Source organism: Tursiops truncatus, chromosome 18, assembly GCF_011762595.2.
Source record: "Tursiops truncatus isolate mTurTru1 chromosome 18, mTurTru1.mat.Y, whole genome shotgun sequence".
Lineage (NCBI taxonomy): Eukaryota > Metazoa > Chordata > Mammalia > Artiodactyla > Delphinidae > Tursiops > Tursiops truncatus.
In genome coordinates this window covers 16,363,129-16,383,308 of record NC_047051.1, presented here as the reverse complement: position 1 = coordinate 16,383,308, position 20,180 = coordinate 16,363,129, and the positions used below count along the sequence as shown (strand labels likewise).

The 20,180-nt window shown below is 41.2% G+C and overlaps 1 protein-coding gene and 1 long non-coding RNA gene across 8 annotated transcripts in view; one reads left to right on the top strand and one right to left on the bottom strand.

Moving 5' to 3' along the window:
* Window positions 1–20,180, bottom strand: part of LOC109550228 (uncharacterized) — a 119,166-nt gene that overhangs the window by 5,959 nt on the left and 93,027 nt on the right. For all 3 annotated transcript variants that reach the window (XR_012327652.1, XR_012327653.1, XR_012327651.1), the window contains exon 4: window positions 18,761–18,973. This is a non-coding gene — a long non-coding RNA (uncharacterized lncRNA). The remainder of the gene's footprint in view (window positions 1–18,760; window positions 18,974–20,180) is intronic.
* FAM124A (family with sequence similarity 124 member A) overlaps window positions 1–20,180 on the top strand; it is a 107,738-nt gene that overhangs the window by 84,957 nt on the left and 2,601 nt on the right. The window contains exon 4 of one of the 5 annotated variants that reach the window (XM_019936649.3): window positions 18,802–20,178. The exons of the other annotated variants lie outside the window; for them this stretch is intronic. Coding sequence (XP_019792208.1) covers window positions 18,802–18,834 — 33 coding nt within the window. The 3' untranslated portion in view covers window positions 18,835–20,178. Of the gene's footprint in view, window positions 1–18,801; window positions 20,179–20,180 lie in introns of those variants that run through there. 5 annotated transcript variants of the gene reach the window in all.

Here is a 20,180-nt window from a genome sequence, read left to right as displayed (position 1 = left end):
TTGAAAGCCATTGGGGCTTGTTCCCTTGAGACCCAGAAGGTGATTGATAGTGATCTGGGAAACAGTTTTTGAAGGGCTAGGTAGAATCACTCACCCCAGGGCCCAGAGCAGAGGCAGCCAACTAAAACGTACCCAGTCTTCCTGTTAAAGAAGCCAACTTGCTAATCTTAAAGCTTCAGCCCGAGGGGCAGGCATCTAATTTAATACATATCCAGGGACTTACTGACACACTCTCCAAAACAGAGGCGAGCAGGTGCCATCTTTACAGTCTCCCTTGCTCCAAGCCGCTGGCATCTCCCAGAAAGGAGCTTGTGTACTCCTCTCATGTCCTGCTTTTTGCAGCTGCCACCCAGGGGACACCCCTTGATCACCTGGCTCTGGTGGACAGCAGGGCTTACACTCACAGGTACCACAGGATTGTAACAAATAGAGAAGACTTCTTAACCACCTAACCCCAGGGTACAGCAGAGAAGCAACAGACTTGAAAGTCCCAATCCTTCTATACAAGAAGCCTCTTACCTTCATAGCTGTGGCCTGTGGGCCAGGCTTCTTTCTAACACACACACACATAGAGGGTGACTACAATTCTCTCCAGAGACCAGGGAAGCTGGCAAGTGTCATCTTCATGCTTTCCATCTTCCCAGCCCCAAGTCGCCAGTGTCTCTGAGAAAGGAGCTTGTGTAATATCTGGTGACCCAGCTTTTGTGGCTGCCACCCTGAGGACACATCCTTTGACAGACTGGCTCTTGCAGCCAGTGAGGCATGTGTTCACAGGTTCAATGGGACAGGAGCAAACAAAGAAACAGTTCTTAACTGGCTGTCACCCCAAGGCTCAGCACAGAGGGAGAAGACAGATTCTCCTCTCTGGGACGCCGACAGATCTAGGAACACCCTCCCTTCTTGGAGCCACTAAGAATAAAGTAGCCTGCTTAAACAAACACAAAGGTTTGAGAGAGAACCAACTAGGGCAGGGTTGAACAATAATTTTATCTATTACATGAGGCCACTACTTCAGACTGGGAGAGGTGGCTGATTTCTCTAGTGCATACATACCAACATGGAAAGTCAAAGAAACAGAAGAATGTATTCCAAATGGAAGAACAAGATAAAAATCTCAGAAAAAAACCTTAGTGAAATACAGATAAGTAATTTACCTGATGAAGAGTTCAAAATAATGGTCCTAAAGATGCTCATGAGTTCAGGAGAACATCTGATGAACAAAGTGAGAACTTCAACAAAAGATAGAAAATATAAGAAAGTACCAATGTAAGTCACAGAGCTGAAGAATATAATAACTGATGTGAAAAATATACTAGAGGGGTTTAACAACAGACTAGAGGAAGCAAGAGAAAGGGTTAGTAAACTTGAAGACAAGGTACTGGAATTCATCAAATCAGAGAAAGAAAAAAAACGAAAAAGAGTAAAGATAGATTAAGGGACACCATCAAGCAGACCAACATTTGCATTATAAGGGTCCCAGAAAGAGGAGAGAGAGAGAAACAGGCAGAAAACTCATTTTAAATAATAGCTGAAAATATTCCTATCCTGGGGAAAGAAACAGACATCCAGGTCCAAGAATGCAGAGAATTCCAAATAAGATAAACCCAAAGAGACCCGCACTAAGACATATTACATGTAGTTAAAGTGTCAAATTTAAATGCAAGGAGAGAATCAAAATCAGCAAGAGAAAAACAATTTACATACAAGGGAACCCTCATAAGACTATCAGCAGATTTTTTCAGGAGAAACTTTGCCTGCCAGAAGGAAGTAGCATGATATTTTTAAAGTGCTGAAAGAAAAAACTGCAAACCAAGAGTATGCTAACGAGCAAAGCTGTCCTTCAGAATTGAGTTGATGTTTGTTAAGTCAAATCATTTTGCTATACACCTTAAACGTATATAGTAATGTATGTCAATTATATCTCAATAAAACTGGGGAGGGGGGGAGAAATACAGGAGAGAGAAAGGGTTTTCCAGATGATCAAAAGCTAAAGGAGTTCAACATCACAAGACTGGCCTTATGAGAAATATTAAAGGTACTTTTTAAAGCTGAAACAAAAGTATGCTAATTAGTAACAGAAAAACATGAAAGTATAAATCTTACTGGTAAAGGTAAATTTATAGTAAAATTCAGTATAATCTAATGTTGTAAAGGTGATGGGTTAATCACTTATAAAGCTAGCATAACGGTTAAAAGACAAAAGTGGTAACAATAAATGTAACTACAATAATTTGCTAATGGATACACAAGATAAAAAGGTGTAAACTGTGACATCAAAATGTGAAAATGTAGAGCTTTCAAAGTTAAGTTGTTATCAATTTAAAATAGACTATTATAAATATAAGTTGTTTTTTGTTTTTTGTAAGCCTCATGGTACCCCAAAGCAAAAACCCATAGTATATACACAAAATATAAAGAGAATGTAATCTAAGCATGCTAATGCAGGAAATTATCAAATTCCAAAGGAAGAGAGCAAGAAAAGAAGGAGTAGAGGAATTACAAAACAGCCAGAAAACAGTGAACAGAATGGCAATAAGTACATACCTGTTAATAATCACTTTAAATGTAAATGAACTGAATGCTCCAATCAAAAGACATAAAGTGGCTAAGTAGATTAAAAAAACAAGATACATCTATATGCTGCCTACAAGATACTTCAGATGTAGGAATACACATAGTTTGAAAGTGAAAGGATGGAAAAAGATATTCCATGCAAATAAAAGACAAAAGAAAGCTGGGGTAGGTATACTTATATCAGACAAAATAGACTTTAAGAAAAAGACTAATTAGAGACAAGGTCATTTTGTAATGATAAAGGGATTAATCGAACAAAAGGATATAACATTTGAAAATAGCTATGCACCCAACATAGGAGCACCTAAATATATAAAGCAAATACTAACAAACATAAAGAAATATACAACAATACAGTATTAATAGAGGACTTCATGTTCACCAATGGTTCGATCATTCAGACAGAAAATCAATAAGGAAACATTAGCCTTAATGACATGTCAGACCAGAGAACTTAACAGATATATACAGAACATTCCATCAAAAAGCAACAGAATATATATTCTTAAGCACACATGAATATTCTCCAGGATACATCATATGTTAGTCCACAAAACAAATCTTAATAAGTTTAAGATGACTAAAAATACATCAACTGTCTTTTCCAACCACAATGTTAGAAACTTGAAATTAATTACAAGAAGAAAACTGGACAATTCACAAGTATATGAAGACTAAACAACATGCTACTGAACAACCAATGGGTCAAAGAAGAAATTAAAAAACAAATACTTTGAGACAATAAAAATGGAAATGCAACATACCAAACTTATGGGATATAACAAGAGAATTTCTTGCTATAGAGGGGAGTTCATAGTGATAGATGACTACATCAAGAAACAAAAAAGATCTCAACCTATCTCTATACCTCAAGTAACTAGAAAAAGAACAAAGAAGCTCAAATTTAGTGAAAGGATGGAGATAACAGATCACAGTAGAAATAAATGAAATAGAGACAAAAAATAGAAAAGATTAACAAAACTAAGAGCCAATTCTTTGAGAAGACAACAAAATTGACAGACCTTTAGCTAGACTCATCAAGAAAAGGAGAGGACTCAAGTCAGAAATGAAAGAGGAAAGATTAAAATGGATAACACATAAATACAAAGAATCATAAAGGACAACTATGAACAATTAGGTGCGAACAAATTGAACAGCCTAGAAGAAATGGATAAATTCCTAGGAACATACAACCTACAATGACTGAATCACTGAACAAATAGAAAATCTGAACAGACTGATCACTAGTAAGGAGACTCAATTAGTAATCAATAGTCTCCTAACAAAACTCCAGAGTCAGATGGCTTCCTAGTGAATTCTACCAAACATTTAAAGAAAAAGTTAATGCCAATCCTTCCCAAACTCTATCAAAAAAAAAACAGAAGAGGAGGGAACACTTCCAAACTCATTTTACAAGGTCAGCATTACCCTGAAACCAAATCCAGACAAGGATGCCATAAGAAAAGAAAACTACAGGTCAATATCCCTGATGAACATAGATGCAAGAATCCTCAACAAAATATTAGCAAATTAATTCAACAATACATTAAAAGGATTGTACACCATGTTCAAGTGGGATTTATTCCATGGATACAAGGATGGTTTGACATCTGCAAATCAACTGGTGTGATACACCACATTATCAAAATGGAAGATGAAAATCATAATCTTATCTCAATAGATGCAGAAAAAGCATTTGACAAAATTCAACACTCATTTATGAAAATAACTTTCAACATATTGGGTATACACGGAACATACCTCAACATGATAAAAGCCACACATGACAAGCCGACAGCTAACATCGTACTCAGTGGTGAAAAGCTGAAAGCTTTACCTTTATGATGAGAAACAAGATAAGGATTCCAACTCTCACCACTTTTATTCTATGTAGTATTGCAAGTTCTAGCCAGGGCAGTTAGGCAAGAAAAAGTTATAAAAGCCATCCAAGTCAGAAAGATGGAAGTATTCTAAGAACTCATTTATGACTAAGGATGTTAACCATTTGTCATGCAGTGTAAATGAAATGCCATATTTTATTGCCATCAATTTACTATGGTGTTTTATATTTTGGTTTTGTATTAAAATATAATCATGTTGTGTTTTTTTTAAAAAAAGGAGTAAAACTGTCACTATGTGCAGATGAAATGCTATTATATGAGAAAATCCAAAAGCCTGTGCTAGAAAACTATTTGAACTAATAAATTCAGTGAAGTTGCAGGATATAAAAATCAATATATCACTGAGGAACATAGATGCAAAAATCCTCAACAAAATACTAGCAAACAGAATCCAACAGCACATTAAAAGGATCATACACCATGATCAAGTGGGGTTTATTCCAGGAATGCAAGGATTCTTCAATATATGCAAATCAATGTGATAAACCATATTAACAAATTGGAGAAAAACCATATGATCATCTCAATAGATGCAGAGAAAGCTTTTGACAAAATTCAACACCCATTTATGATAAAAACCCTGCAGAAAGTAGGCATAGAGGGAACTTTCCTCAACATAATAAAGGCCATATATGACAAACCCACAGCCAACATCGTCCTCAATGGTGAAAAACTGAAAGCATTTCCACTAAGATCAGGAACAAGACAAGGTTGCCCACTCTCACCACTCTTATTCAACATAGTTTTGAAAGTTTTAGCCACAGCAATCGGAAAAGAAAAAGAAATAAAAGGAATCCAAATTGGAAAAGAAGTAAAGCTGTCACTGTTTGCAGATGACATGATACTATACATAGAGAATCCTAAATATAGTAAAAATCTGTTTTGTTTCTATACACTAATAGCAAACTATCAGAAAAAGAAATTTTTAAAAACACCATTTACAATTGCATCAAAAGAATAAAATACATGGGAATAAATTTATCCAAGAAGATCAGTGATATATACATTGAAAACTATAAGACTTTGGAGGGAGGAATCAAGATGGCAGAAGAGTAGGAGGTGGAGTTTACCTCCTCCCACAGATACATCAGAAAACACCTACAAGTGGAATGATTCACACAGAACATCTACTGAATGCTGGCAGAAGACCTCAGACTTCAAAAGTCCAAGAAAACCTCCACATAACCGGCAGGACAAAAGAAAAAAAAAAGAGAGTTGGGGGGAGCTTTCCAAGATGGAGGGAGAGTAGGAGAACGTGGAGTTCATCTCTCCCTACAAACACATCAAGAATACATCTACAAATGGAACAATTCTCACAGAGCACTTGCTGAACACTAACAGAGGACCTCAGACACCTAAAAGGACAAGAAAGATCCCCACATAACTGGGTAGGATGAAAGAAATAAGGTAAAAGGAAGAGGAGAGGAAACAGGATGCAACCTGCACTCCTGGCAGGAAGCTGAAAGAGAGGTTCCCGCATCTGGGGAAGCCCCCTCACCACCTGGAAGATCAGCTGGGACAGAAGGGAGCCTCAGGGGCTTGGAGGAGAGCCCAGCAACTGGTCTGTGATAGGACAGAGTGAGACCTACACAGATGGTCCATGCCACAGTCCTGCATGCCCCAGCCTGAGACAGGTGTCCACCAGTACACGTGGGGGCTGGGTGGTGGAATGTGGGGTTTGGAGAGCAGACCCGGGGGGAGACCATTGTTGGCTGTAAGGAGACAGCCTGTGGGGACAGGAGTGAGGAGTTCCGCAACTGGGAATGCTCGTGGAGGAAGCCCGGACCACCACAACAGAGAAGCACCATGGTTGAGTGACGTGCAAAAGGCAGGGCCACCATCACATCCTCTCTCCTCACGCACCAGCCCCTGCCTCCACGGGCACTAGGGAGGGCTCCACCAGAGCCAGCTCACACGCCCCTGCCATGACCTCCTCTGCAACCCCTGTGTAAGCCTGGGTGACCCGCTCACCCTGCTTGCCACCTGATGGGCTTGCATGTTCCAGTCTCTACCCTAGCACCCTCCCATCTAGGCAGTCTGCTCGCCCCAATCACTGCCTCAGCTCCTTTCTGCCTGATAGGCTAACTTTCTGCCTGATAGGCTCATGTGCTCCGGCAACCTCTGGAGCAGACTCCAGTGGGAAAAACATATGCACAGGTGGGGCTGAAACCACACCTGAGCCCCAGGGGCCGTGTGACTAAGGAAGAAGAGCTGAAATTGCTCTTCAAGGCTGCACGAACCACAGAGTTACATCTCTGCTGGCAGCTTCCTAAATTCAGCACCTGTGAAACATCTGAAAGGACAACAAGCTCTCCTGCAGCTGGGATGGGTCTGGCTTCAGCAGCTGTGGGCTTTGTGGGCACATACATGTGGGAGTTGGTCCAGGCCAGAGTCTGAGCTGCCTCTATAGCTCCCACAGCGGGTCTAGGTGCATGACTACTGCAGTCCTGGGACCTGACCTCAGTGTATCTGTGCCAGTGATCTGCTGAAAACACCTGAGAGTCACCAGGGCCAGTTGCCAGCATCCCCACAGATAAGGGCAGACTGAGAGCAGTGCCAACAACAGTGTACTTTGTGAGTCCGCACAATGGGCAAAAGGGGGCACAACAGAGCACATTCACAGGTGAACAGCTCCAGAGCAGGAATACTCAGTGGCTTGAATCCCAGTGGGAGTGCTCCAGTCCCACCTGCCTCACACCGCAGATCAGAAACACAGCTAAGAAACAGATCTGGGGGCCTCTACTCCAAAAACTAGGGAGCAGACCCTGCCCCTGACAGGGCAGTGACAACCACAGAGCAAAGGGGAGGCCCCGCTCAATATCCAGTGCAGGCTCTGGTCACCACAACACCAATCAAACCCCCTGTCAAGGGGATAATGGCAAAGCCTCTGAACCAGCCTCACCCACCAGGGGTCAGACACCAGAAACAAGGAATTACGATCCTGGAGCCTGTGGAAAGATGACCACAAACACAGTAAGTCTGACAAAATGAAAAGACAAAGAAATACGTTGCAGACAAAGGAGCAAGATAAAAACCTACAAGAACAACTAAATGAAGAGAAGGCAATCTATCTGAAAAAGAATTCGGAGTAATGATAGTAAAGATGATCCAAGATTTCAGAAAAAGAATGGAGATGCAGATCAAGAAGAAACAAGAAACGTTTAACAAAGACCTAGAAGAACTAAAGAACAAACAAACAGAGATGAACAATACAATAACTGAAATGAAAAATACACTAGAAGGAATCAAGAGCAGAATAACTGAGGCAGAAGAATGGATGTGACCTAGAAGACAGATGGTGGAAATCTCTGCCACGGAACAGAATAAAGAATGAAAAGAAAAGATGACAGTCTCTCAGACCTCTGGGACAACACTAAATGCACCAACATTTGAATTATAGGGGTCCCAGAAGAAGAAGAGAAAAAGAAAGGGTCTGAGAAAATATTTGAAGAGATTATAGTCAAAAACTTCCCTAACATGGGAAAGGAAATAGTCACCCAAGTCTAGAAAGTGCAGAGTCCCATACAAGATAAACCCAAAGAGGAAAACGCCAAAACACATATTAATCAAACTAACAAAAATTAAACACAAAGAAAAAATATTAAAAGCAGCAAGGGAAAAGCAACAAATACAAGGGAATTCCCATAAGGTTATCAGCTGATTTTTCAGCAGAAATTCTGCAGGCCAGAAGGGAGTGGCATGATATATTTTAAGTGATGAAAGGGAAAAACCTGCAACCAAGACTACTTTACCCAGCAAGGCTCTCATTCAGATTCAGCAAAGAAATCAAAACTTTACAGACAAGCAAAAGCTAAGAGAATTCAGCACCACCAAACCAGCTTTACAACAAATGCTAAAGGAACTTTTCTAGGCAGGAAACACAAGAGAAGAGAACAAAAGAGGAAGGGAAGAAAAACGACCTACAGAAACAAATCCACTGATCTATATTTCTGTTTTTGTGCCAGTACCATACTGTCTTGATTACTGTAGCTTTGTACTATAGTCTGAAGTCAGGGAGCCTGATTCCTCCAGCTCTGTTTTTCTTTCTCAAGATTGCTTTGGCTATTCTGGGTCTTTTGTGTTTCAATACAAATTGTGAAATTTTTTGTTCTAGTTCTGTGAAAAATGCCAGTGGTAGTTTGATAGGGATTGCATTGAATCTGTAGATTGCTTTGGGTAGTAGAGTCATTTTCACCATGTTGATTCTTCCAATCCAAGAACATGGTATAGCTCTCCATCTATTTGTATCATCTTTAATTTCTTTCATCAGTGTCTTATAATTTTCTGCATACAGGTCTTCTGTCTCCTTAGGTAGGTTTATTCCTAGGTATTTTATTCTTTTTGTTGCAATTGTAAATGGGAGTGTTGTCTTAATTTCATTTTCAGATTTTACATCATTAGTGTATAGGAATGCAGCCTCTTCAATAAGTGGTGCTGGGAAAACTGGACAGCTACATATAAAAGAATGAATTTAGAACACTCCCTAACACCATACACAAAAATAAACTCAAAATGGATTAAAGACCTACATGGAAGGCCAGACACTATCAAACTCTTAGAGGAAAACATAGGCAGAACACTCTATGACATAAATCACAGCAAGATCGTTTTTGACCCACCTCCTAGAGAAATGGAAATAAAAACAAAAATAAACAAATGGGACCTACTGAAACTTAAAAGCTTTTGCACAACAAAGGAAACCATAAACAAGATGAAAAGACAGCCCTCAGAGTGGGAAAAAATATTTGCAAATGAAGCAACCGACAAAGGATTAATCTCCAAAATTTACAAGCAGCTCATGCAGCTCAATATCTAAAAAACAAACAGCCCAATCCAAAAATGGGCAGAAGACCTAAATAGACATTTCTCCAAAGAAGCATACAGATTACCACCAAACACGTGAAAGAATGCTCAACATCATTAATCATTAGAGAAATAGAAATCAAAACTACAATGAGATATCATCTCACACCAGTCAGAATGGCCATGATGAAAAAATCTACAAACAATAAATGCAGGAGAGGGTGTGGAGAGAAGGGAACTCTCTTGCACTGTTGGTGGGAATGTAAATTGATACAGCCACTATGGAGAACAGCATGGAGGTTCCTTACAAAACTAAAAATAGAACTAGCATATGACCCAGCAGTATCACTACTGGACATATACCCTGAGAAAACCATAACTCAAAAAGAGTCATGTACCACAATGTTCACTGCAGCTCTATTTACAATAGCCAGGACATGGAAGCAACCTAAGTGTCCATTGACAGATGAATGGATAAAGAAGATGTGGCACATATATACAACAGAATATTACTCAGGCATAAAAAGAAACAAAGTTGAGTTATTTGTAGTTAGGTGAATGGATTTAGAGTCTCACAGAGTGAAGTAAGTCAGAAAGAGAAAAACAAATGCTGTATGCTAACACATATATATGGAATCTAAAAAAAAAAAAGTCATGAAGAACCTAGGGGTAAGATGGGAATAAAGATGCAGACCTACTAGGGAATGGACTTGAGGATATGGGGAAGGGGAAGGGGAAGCTGGGACAAAGTGAGAGAGTGGCACAGTCATAGGTACACTACCAAATGTAAAACAGATAGATAGTGGGAAGCAGCCGCATAGCACAGGGAGATCAGCTTGGTGCTTTGTGACCACCTAGAGGGGTGGGATAGGGAGCGTGGGAGGGAGGGAGATGCAAGAGGGAAGAGATATGGGGATATATGTATATGTATAACTGATTCACTTTGTTATAAAGCAGAAACTAACACACCACTGTAAAGCAATTATACTCCAATAAAGATGTTTAAAAAAACAAACCCAAAACGGTTAACAAAATGGCAATAGGCAAATACATATTTATAATTACCTTAAATGTAAATGGATTAAGTGCTCCAACCAAAAGATACAGACTGGCTGAATGGATACAAAAACAAAACCTGTATGTATGCTGTCTACAAGAGACCCACTTCAGACCTAAGGACACATACAGACAAAGTAAGGGGATGAAGAAAGATATTTCATGCAAATGGAAATCAAAAGAAAGCTGGAGTAGTAATACTCATATCAGACAAAATAGACTTTAAAGACTGTTACAAGAGATAAGGAAGGACACTACATAATGTTCAAGGGATCAATCCAAGAAGAAGATATAACAATTGTAAATATATATGCACCCAACATAGGAGCACCTCAATATATACAGGAAATGCTAACAGCCATAAAAGGAGAAATTGACAGTAACACAATAATAGTGGGGGACTTTAATACCCCACTTGTACCAATGGACAGATCATCCAGACAGAAAATTAATAAGGAAACATAAGCCTTAAATGACACATTAGAGCAGATGGACTTAATTGATATTTATAGGACAGTCCATCCCAAAGCAGCAGAATACACTTTCTTCTCAAGTGTACACAGAACATTCCCCAGGATAGATCACATCCTGGATCAAAAATCAAGCTTCAGTAAATTTAAGAAAATTGAAATCATGTCAAGCATCCTTTCCGACCACAATGCTATGAGATAAGAAATCAATTACAGGGAAAAAACTGCAAAAAACACAAACACGTGGAGGCTAAACAATATGTTACTAAATAACCAGTGGATCACTGAAGAAATAAAAGAGGAAATCAGAAAATACCTAGAGACAGGTGATAACGAAAACACAATGATCCAAAACCTATGGGGGCTTCCCTGGTGGTGCAGTGGTTGAGAGTCCGCCTGCCGATGCAGGGGACACAGGTTCGTGCCCCAGTCTGGGAAGATCCCACATGCCGCGGAGCGGCTGGACCCGTGAGCCATGGCCACTGAGCCTGCGCATCTGGAGCCTGTGCTCCGCAACAGGAGAGGCCACAACAGTGAGAGGCCCATGTACCGCAAAAAAAAAAAAAAAAAAAAAAAAAAAAAAAGCCTATGGGACACAGCAAAAGCAATTCTAAGAGGGGAGTTTATAGCAATACAGTCTTACCTCAAGAAATAAGAAAAATCTCTAACAACCTAACCTTAAACCTAAAGCAACTAGAGAAAGAAGAACAAACAAATCCCAAAATTAGTAGAAGGAAAGAAATCGTAAGATCAGAGCAGAAATCAATGAATTAGAGATAAAGAAAATAATAGCAAAGATCAATAAAACTAAAAGCTGCTTCTTTGAGAAGATGAACAATACTGATAAACCTTTAGCCATACCCATCAGGAAAAAGAGGAAGAGGACTCAAATCAATAAAATTAGAAATGAAAAAGGAGAAGTTACAATGGACACCACAGAAATACAAAGGATCATAAGAGATTACTACAAGCAACTATATGCCAATAAAATGGACAAATTCTTAGAAGGGTACAACCTTCCAAGACTGAACCAGGAAGAAATAGAAAATATGAACAGACCAATCACAAGTAATGAAATTGAAACTGTGATAAAAGTCTTCCAACAAACAAAAGTCCAGGACCAGATGGCTTCACAGATGAATTCTATCAAACATTTAGAGAAGAGTTAACAACTACCCTTCTGAAACTCTTCCCAAAAATTGCAGGGGAAGGAATACTCCCAAGGTCATTCTATGAGGCCACCATCACCCTGATACCAAAACCAGACAAAAATGTCACAAAGAAAGAAAACTACAGGCCAATATCACTGATGAATATAAATGCAAAAATCCTCAACAAAATACTAGCAAACAGAATCCAACAGCACATTAAAAGGATGATACACCATGATCAAGGGGGGTTTACCCCAGGAATGTAAGGATTCTTCAATATACGCAAATCAATCAATGTGATACACCATATTAACAAATTGAAGGATAAAAGCCATATGATCATCTCAATAGACGCAGAAAAAGCTTTCAACAAAATTCAACACCCATTTATGATAAAAACCCTCCAGAAAGTAGGCATAGAGGGAACTTACCTCAACATAATAAAGGCCATATATGACAAACCCACAGCCAACATCATCCTCAATGGTGAAAAACTGAAAGCATTTCCACTAAGATCAGGAACAAGACAAGGTTGCCCACTCTCACCAGTATTATTCAACATAGTTTTGGAAGTTTTAGCCACAGCAATCAGAGAAGAAAAAGAAATAAAAAGAAACCAAGTCAGAAAAGAAGAAGTAAAGCTGTCACTGTTTGCAGATGACATGATACTATACGTAGAGAATCCTAAAGATGCTACCAGAAAGCTTACACCATATACAAAAATCAACTCAAAATGGATGAAAGACTTGAGCATAATACTTGAAACCATAAAACTCCTAGAAGAAAACATAGGTGGTACACTCCTTGAGATTGTTTTTGGTGTCAAATCGAAATTATCATCACCAAGACCAAAGGCAAAATAAGCAAAAAATAAACAAGTGGGACTACATCAAACTAAAAATCTTTTGTACAGCAAAGGAAACCGTCAACAAAATGAAAAGGCCACCTACCAAATGGAAGAAAATATTATAAAGAATTCATACAACTCAATAGTAAAAAAGCAGACAACTTGATTAAAAAGTGGGCTGAAAGTCTGAATAGACATTGTTCCACAGAATACATACAGATGGCCAACAGGTAAGAAATGATATTCAACATCACTAATAATCAGGGAAATGAGAATCTAAACCACAAAGTGGTTTAGATACCACCTTATAACTGTTAAATGGCTTTTATCAAACAGATAAGAAATATTAAGTCTTGGTGAGAATGTGGAAAAAAGGGAACCCTTGTGCACCGTTGGTAGGAATGTAAATTGGTGTGGCCACTACGGAAAGCGGTGTGGAGGTTCCTCAAAAAATAAAAATAGAAATACCATATGATCCAGCAGTTTTAATTCTGTGTGTTTATCTGAAGGAAATGAAAACACTAACTTGAAAGGATATTTGCACTCTCCATGTTGATTGTAGCATTATTTACCATAGTCTAGACATGGAAGCAACCTAAGGTAAGGGTCCATCTGTGGATGAATGGAGAAGATGTGGTGTGTGTGTATACACACACACACACACACACAGTAGAATATTATTCAGCTATAAAAAAGAATGGAATCCTGTCATTTGTGACAACATGGATGTACCCTGAGGGCATTATGCAAGATAAGCCAGAGAAAGACAGATACCATATGATCTCACTTATATGTGAAATTAAAACAACAACAATAAAAAACCTAACCCATAGATTCAGAGAAGAGATTGGTGGTTGTTATGCGTGGGTGATCAAAAGGTACAAACTTCCAGGACTTCCCTGGCGGTCCAGTGGTCAAGACTGCACTTCGATTGCAGTGGGCCAGGGTTCGATCCCTGGTCAGGGAACTAAGATCCCACATGCTGCACAGTGCAGGAAAAAAAAAAAAAAAAAGCCAAAAGGTACAAACTTCCAATTATAGAATTAATAAATCCGGCGATTTAATGTACAGCTTGGTGACTATAGTTAACAATACTGTTTTGTATATTGAAAGTTGATGGGAGAGTAGATTTAAAGTTATCATTGCAAGAAAAAACATAACTATGTGTGGTAATGGATTAACTAGACTTATTGTGATCATTTCACAATATATACAAATAATATGTTGTACACCTGAGACTAATATATGTTATATGTCAATTATATTTCAATAAAAATTTTAATTAACTTAAAAAAAATTTTTGAAGACAACATAGGCTTTTTCTGGGGGTAGTACTCTTAGTGGGTATATGAAACCTAATCCAGAGGACAGTGAAAGGAGAAGCAAAATACGATGCTTTTATTTAGAACAAAAATCTGGTTTCTCATGTGAACCCATTGCCCAATTTCCTTGAGAGTGCCCCTAATTCTTATTAGTCCCTGGGTTAAAAGGTCTTTTGCTGGCTCACTGCATAACAGACAGTGCCACACTGGTTGTGTTTCTGCCCAGGACAGAACAGGAGGAAATGACCTTTCTTGGAAAGAGGAGGTGTGAGGGTGAGAGAAAATGCCCTGACCATGATCGACCCATGAGACACTGCACAGGCTTACTGGGTCAGGGACAGAATCACCCTTCCTAGGAATTCTATCCATGTGTCTGTTGAGACACCCTGATCCTTGAAAAAGGCCTTTTTACTCCTTCCATTGCAAACTGCCCAGGCTCGAAGTTCCATGTGAAGCTCATGGGTCACTTACTGCATTTCAGCTTTTTGGTGATTTCAGGGACACAACCAGATCTCCCTGGCTGGTTGCCTTTAGGCAGAGTCATTGATGTAATGCTACTGTGTTCCTTAGAGAAAGTTCCATAAACAGCAAAGAGGGAACTACTGGATTCCAGTGAGTCAGCTAGCCCGCACTGCTTCAAAGAGAAGCAAAGGAAGCCATCCTCAAGGTATATTGCTGCTGTCGCGTGGAGAAGCTCCCGAGGGGCAGCCCTGAGAGCCGTAAGCTGGGGGAGGAAGGAGGCTTTTCCAGAGTGTTGTTTCACTCTGGAAAAGTCCACTGGGGAAGAGCTTCTCGAAACATCTTTGATGGTTCATTCTCAGATTCTGGTGTTCCTGGTCAAGTCAGACAGGCAGACAGGAAAGGTCAGAAATAGAGCCATCGCCATGGGAAGGACACCAAAAGCAGGGCCATCCTTTGCATATGTGAATTGTCATCAGACAGACAAGACCCTGCTTTTAGAAGCTGACTTCTCTGCCTCCAGGCAGAGCTGGAGAAAACCACCAGATCTGCTGCAGGCACATCCCACGGGCACAGCAGCCCTGGGCAGACCCCGGGAGCAGGGGCTGTGAAGCCTCGCAGCCGCCCTCCTCCAACTCCCCACCCCAGGATCCTGCATCATCACTGGCCAATGCTGTGCCAACTGGAATCCCACCTGCCCAGCAGCCACCCTCTACGGTGCACGTGGGCACCCCTCCAGTGAAAAACACTGGCTACCACCTCTCTTCAAAGCAGATATTAGGATTTATCTGGACTCCTGCCTTCACGATGCAGTAAAAAAAAAAATAAGAGCACAGTGATGAAAATCTCTGCAAAACCACCAAGGATGCGTCCTCTGCCAGCTGTTCCTGATTTTGAGTCTAATTTAACACCACTCTGTCTCTGACAGTGGAAAGCTTCAGATGTCTCCAAACAGTTCCTCAAGTTAGAACCTTGGCCTTTTGCTTCTCATGGAGCAGTATTCACAGAGGCTTCCTCTTTCAGGCAGATTCTGACTGCAAGCATGCTCACCCAGAGCATGCCCCTCGAATAAGACTCTGAACATGCAAGTTACAGGGTGGTACATACTTACTGGGGCACCCAAGGGACTCAGCCCTTTGGAAAAATAAGACAGACCTCTTAATTAATAAACACTGTCCCCCCACTGGAAGCAGCCTCTGTACCTGAGGACTTCCTTCTCTAAAGAGCCTCATGACTTATTTTCTCTCTTATTTAGCCAAACTCAAATGATTGAGAAAACTGGTTTGTCTCTTCAACAGCCACTCAGCTGTCACACCTCCCAGGTACACATGGGCCTTCTGAGGCCACTCCTGACCCCATCCCAAAGCTGTGACTCTTCATTCATGCTTAAGTTCCTGCTGTGTATTGGGTCCTGGTCAGGGTATGTGCTGAGCAGGATCTCCCTCGTGAAGCACAGAGCCTTGCAGAGAAGATGGATCGCTAACCAGAGCAGTACAGCACAGAGTCAGAATGGCTGGGTTGGGAGTTCAGGGGATACTGGAGCACAGAGCAGCAAGCCCTGGTGAGTGGGTCATACCCCAGGAGGAATGAGTTTGGCTCAGCACCTTCCTTGCCATATTCAGTGAGGTCCCCATGCACATAAAATGCAAGTAGAATGGCCTTGTAGAGTGTGATCTTTACGAGAACCATATCTTACAACCTGTACTAAAAACATTTTGCATCATATTCTTTAAGAATCTATAATTTAGACCATCAGAAATCTCCGTAATTGCTGCTCTTGACCTTCAGCTCCTTAAACCACCCTTAGCAGAACAGCTTGAGAATTTCATTATGCTGTACAGAGCCTGTTGGGCAGGAAGACAGCAGGTCACGGGGACAAAGACACCCCACACACACAGAATTAGAGACTGAGGATTAAGAAGAGGATCAGTAACCCTCCCAGACTTCAGACAACACTACAAAGCTACAGTAATCAAAACAGCATGGTAGTGGCGCAAAAACAGACATATGGCTCAATGGAACAGAATAGAGACCCCAGAAATAAACCCACACACATATCATCAATTAGGCTTGGACAAAGGAGGCAAGAATATACAATGGAAAAAAGCAAGTGGTGTTGAGAAAGCTAGACAGCTGCATGTAAACTCCCTCACACCATACAAAAAAATAAACCCAAAATGGCTTAAAGACTTAAATATAACACACGACACCATAAAACACCTAGAAGAGAACATAGGCAAAACTTTCTCTGACATAAATCATACCAATGTTTTCTTAGGTCAGTCTCCAAAGGCAATAGAAGTAAAAGCAAAAGTAAACAAATGAGACCTAATCAAACTTATAAGCTTTTGCACAGCAAAGGAAATCATAAAACGAAAAGACAACCTACAGGCTGGGAGAAAATATTTGCAAACGATGCAACTGACAAGGGATTAATCTCCAAAATATACAAACAGCTCATACAACTCAATAACAAAAGAACGAACAACCCAATCAAAAAAATGGGCAGAAGACCTAAAGAGACATTTCTCCAAGGAAGACATACAGATGACCAACAGGCACATGGAAAGATGTTCAGCATTGCTCATTATTAGAGAAATGCAAATCAAAACTACAATGAGGTATCACCTAATACCAGTCAGATTAACCATCATCAAAAAGTCTACAAATAATAAATGCTAGAGAGGGTGTGGAGAAAGGGGAACCCTCCTATACCATGGGCAGGAATGTAAATTGGTACAGTCACTATGGAAAACAGTATGGAGGTTCCTTAAAAAACTAAAAATAGAGCTACTATATGATCCAGCACTCCTGGGCATATATCCAGAGAAAACCGTCATTCGAAAAGATAAATCCACCCCAATGTTCATTGCAGCACTATTTACAATAGCCAAGACATGGAAGCAACCTAAGTGCCCATCGATAGATGAATGGATAAAGAAGATGTGGTACATACATACAATGGAATATTACTCAGCCATAAAAAAGAATGAAATCATGCCATTTGCAGCAACATGGATGGACCTAGAGATTATCATACTAAGTCAGACAGAGAAAGACAAATATCATATGACATCCGTTATGAGTGGAATCTAAAGTATGATACAAATGAACTTACCTGCAAAACAGAAACAGACTCACTGTCATAGAAAACAACTTATGGTTACCAAAGAGGAAAGGCAAGAGGAGTTTGGGATTAGCAGATACACACTACCATCTATAAAATAGATGAACAACAAGGATTTACTGTGTAGCATAGTGAACTATACTCAGTATCTTGTAATAACCAAAATGGAAAAGAATCTGAAAAAGAATATAGAGGGAGAGGGAGCTTGCGCACACAACAGCACGCCCCGATGAGGCTCCTCTCACTTCTCAGGGCTCGCCTCTTGTTTTGGTTCATGCCCCCAGCCTCTGCTCAGGCTGCCTCTGTGCCTGTGTGCCTTTCCATGCCACGCCCACTGCCCTCCAGTTGACAAACCCCTCTTCCACTTCCAAGATTCTGTCCAGTCATGACTTCAAGGCAAGCTTTTTCTACCCTCTCCCCGTGCTGCCTCACCCCCTCTGTAAAATCAACCCCTCCCCCCTTGGTGCCCCAAACGCCCCCATTATATCGCCGCTCACTTTATCATTGTGGCTCACTTTATTACACTTGACCGTTGTATTGTTAATTGTGGGGGGCTAAGATCGTGTCTTATTCAAAATTATCTGTGCCTGGTCCTCCAGACCTTTTTCACATCAGAGCACATAGGAAACGATAATATTTCTGTGGTACGAGAGGCTGCTGGTGACAGAGATCAGTCCTCAGCACACCTTTATAACCCAGGCAAAGCTTAAACACACAAGTTGAGGAGCTCTGCTTAAAAGACTCTCAGTAAATGTTGATTGAAAAAATATGAGTCAGTCGGTCTGTTTATAGGATTAAGAGATATCTGGAATTAGGCAAAAAAGATCTAAGAAATCAGTGAAAGGAATGGTCCTATAGAAAAAAACATAATGAGTGAACATGGCCCCAGCAGAAGGATAAGTCTGTGGATTTCTTACCCACACGGTCAGGGTCTCCTTGACCAATAGTAGACTCCATCCCCAAGCTGACCTACAGCACTGCTTTCCAGGCACCTGGTCTGTAATCAAGCCGAGCTGCTTGCTCCCCGCTCCCTGCAACTCCCTTGCTTACCTGCCAACAGTCAGCCCGTTTGTCTTGGCCTCTCTCTCCAGCACAGCATCCTCTCCACGCGTGCCACCCACTAGGACGACAGCCGCCCATCTCCATGGCCACCTCCAACTGAAGACTCCTGTGCTCCTGCGGGCAGGCACGGCCTCTCGCTCTTCGGCCTAGTATTGTGCCTGTCTTCACACGCCCTTGTCTGAGTTCTTTTTGTCTCCGACCCTGTCAATGAGATATAAGGTTCATGTAGTTGAGGACAGTCCTTCTCATTGTAGTGTCTCCTCCTTTACCTGTAATAGGTACAAATAAGTGTATATTGCATTGAATAAAATTTCCCAGGTGGCTATGAAAAAACCAGGTTCCTGTCTAACAGGGAGGTGGGGGACTTGCCTGTCCAGGGAAGAGCCAATGTCTCGTAGCCTGCTGGGTGCTAGGAAATAGCCCTTATAGTAAACTGCCCTCAGCCCTCTTGTTGCAGGGATTCATAAATCAGGTAATCCTATACAGAGCAGAGCCAGACCCACTGTCCCCAGATCCATTATCTGGGTAGTAAGTAATCCAGACTTTGGCCTGCAGGTCTGGTGAACCAGACCAGGGGGAGAACCCGAGAGCAGCAGCCCCAGGGGTGCATGAGAATCGGAAGTGAAGCCCCAGTTCTGTGCAGCAGAAACAGCTTCCTGCAGAGCTGCAGGGAAGGTCAGGGAGACTAGGAGGACAGGGCGGAGTGTTAAAGGGTGAAACTGCTTGTCCAAGCCCTGTGGGGCATCCACGGGGTTAGTCAGTAGTCAACCGCCCCCTTTCCCATACAGTTTCTGAAAGGCAAAATAGAGGAGTATCGTGGAGTTCCTTAGAGCAAGTAAATAAATGCCGATTTCCTGATAGCCCTGCACTCTTTGAAGATGTACTGCCCTGAATCGTAGGCCACCCCTAGGCTGTGTCCTGATGTTCACACGTGCACTGGAGTCAAGTCCCATCCCGATCCTTCCATGCTGCCGTCAGTAGTATTTCCAAACAGTGGGGCTTTGGTTGGAGGGAGATAAACCCTTCAAGCAACCTTCTTGCATTGAATGGTAATTCTTGTCTCCCCTCTCCTGCTCAGCCAGGCCTCATGCTTGCGGCTAATCTGTTGAGCATCCTTGCGTGTGCACTGGAAGACGTACCGTTCCCTGTCGTGACAAGGGACTGCGTCTCCCCCTGGGTTTGGGGATGTCTGCTCAGACTGAGAAGTCTGATCTGTATTCCCCCAAGCTCCACTACCTCTGTCTTTGCTTTAGAATTTGGAGAATGAAATTTCTGGTAATGCTTTACTGCCGAGACATTGCCAGAAGTTTCCAGTCATCAGGAAATGTGTCTCACGTTCTGTTAACAGCGGAATCCCCGTCCCCGGTGACCGCCAGTCCTGCACTGATGTGATATGCCCTCTTCCCCC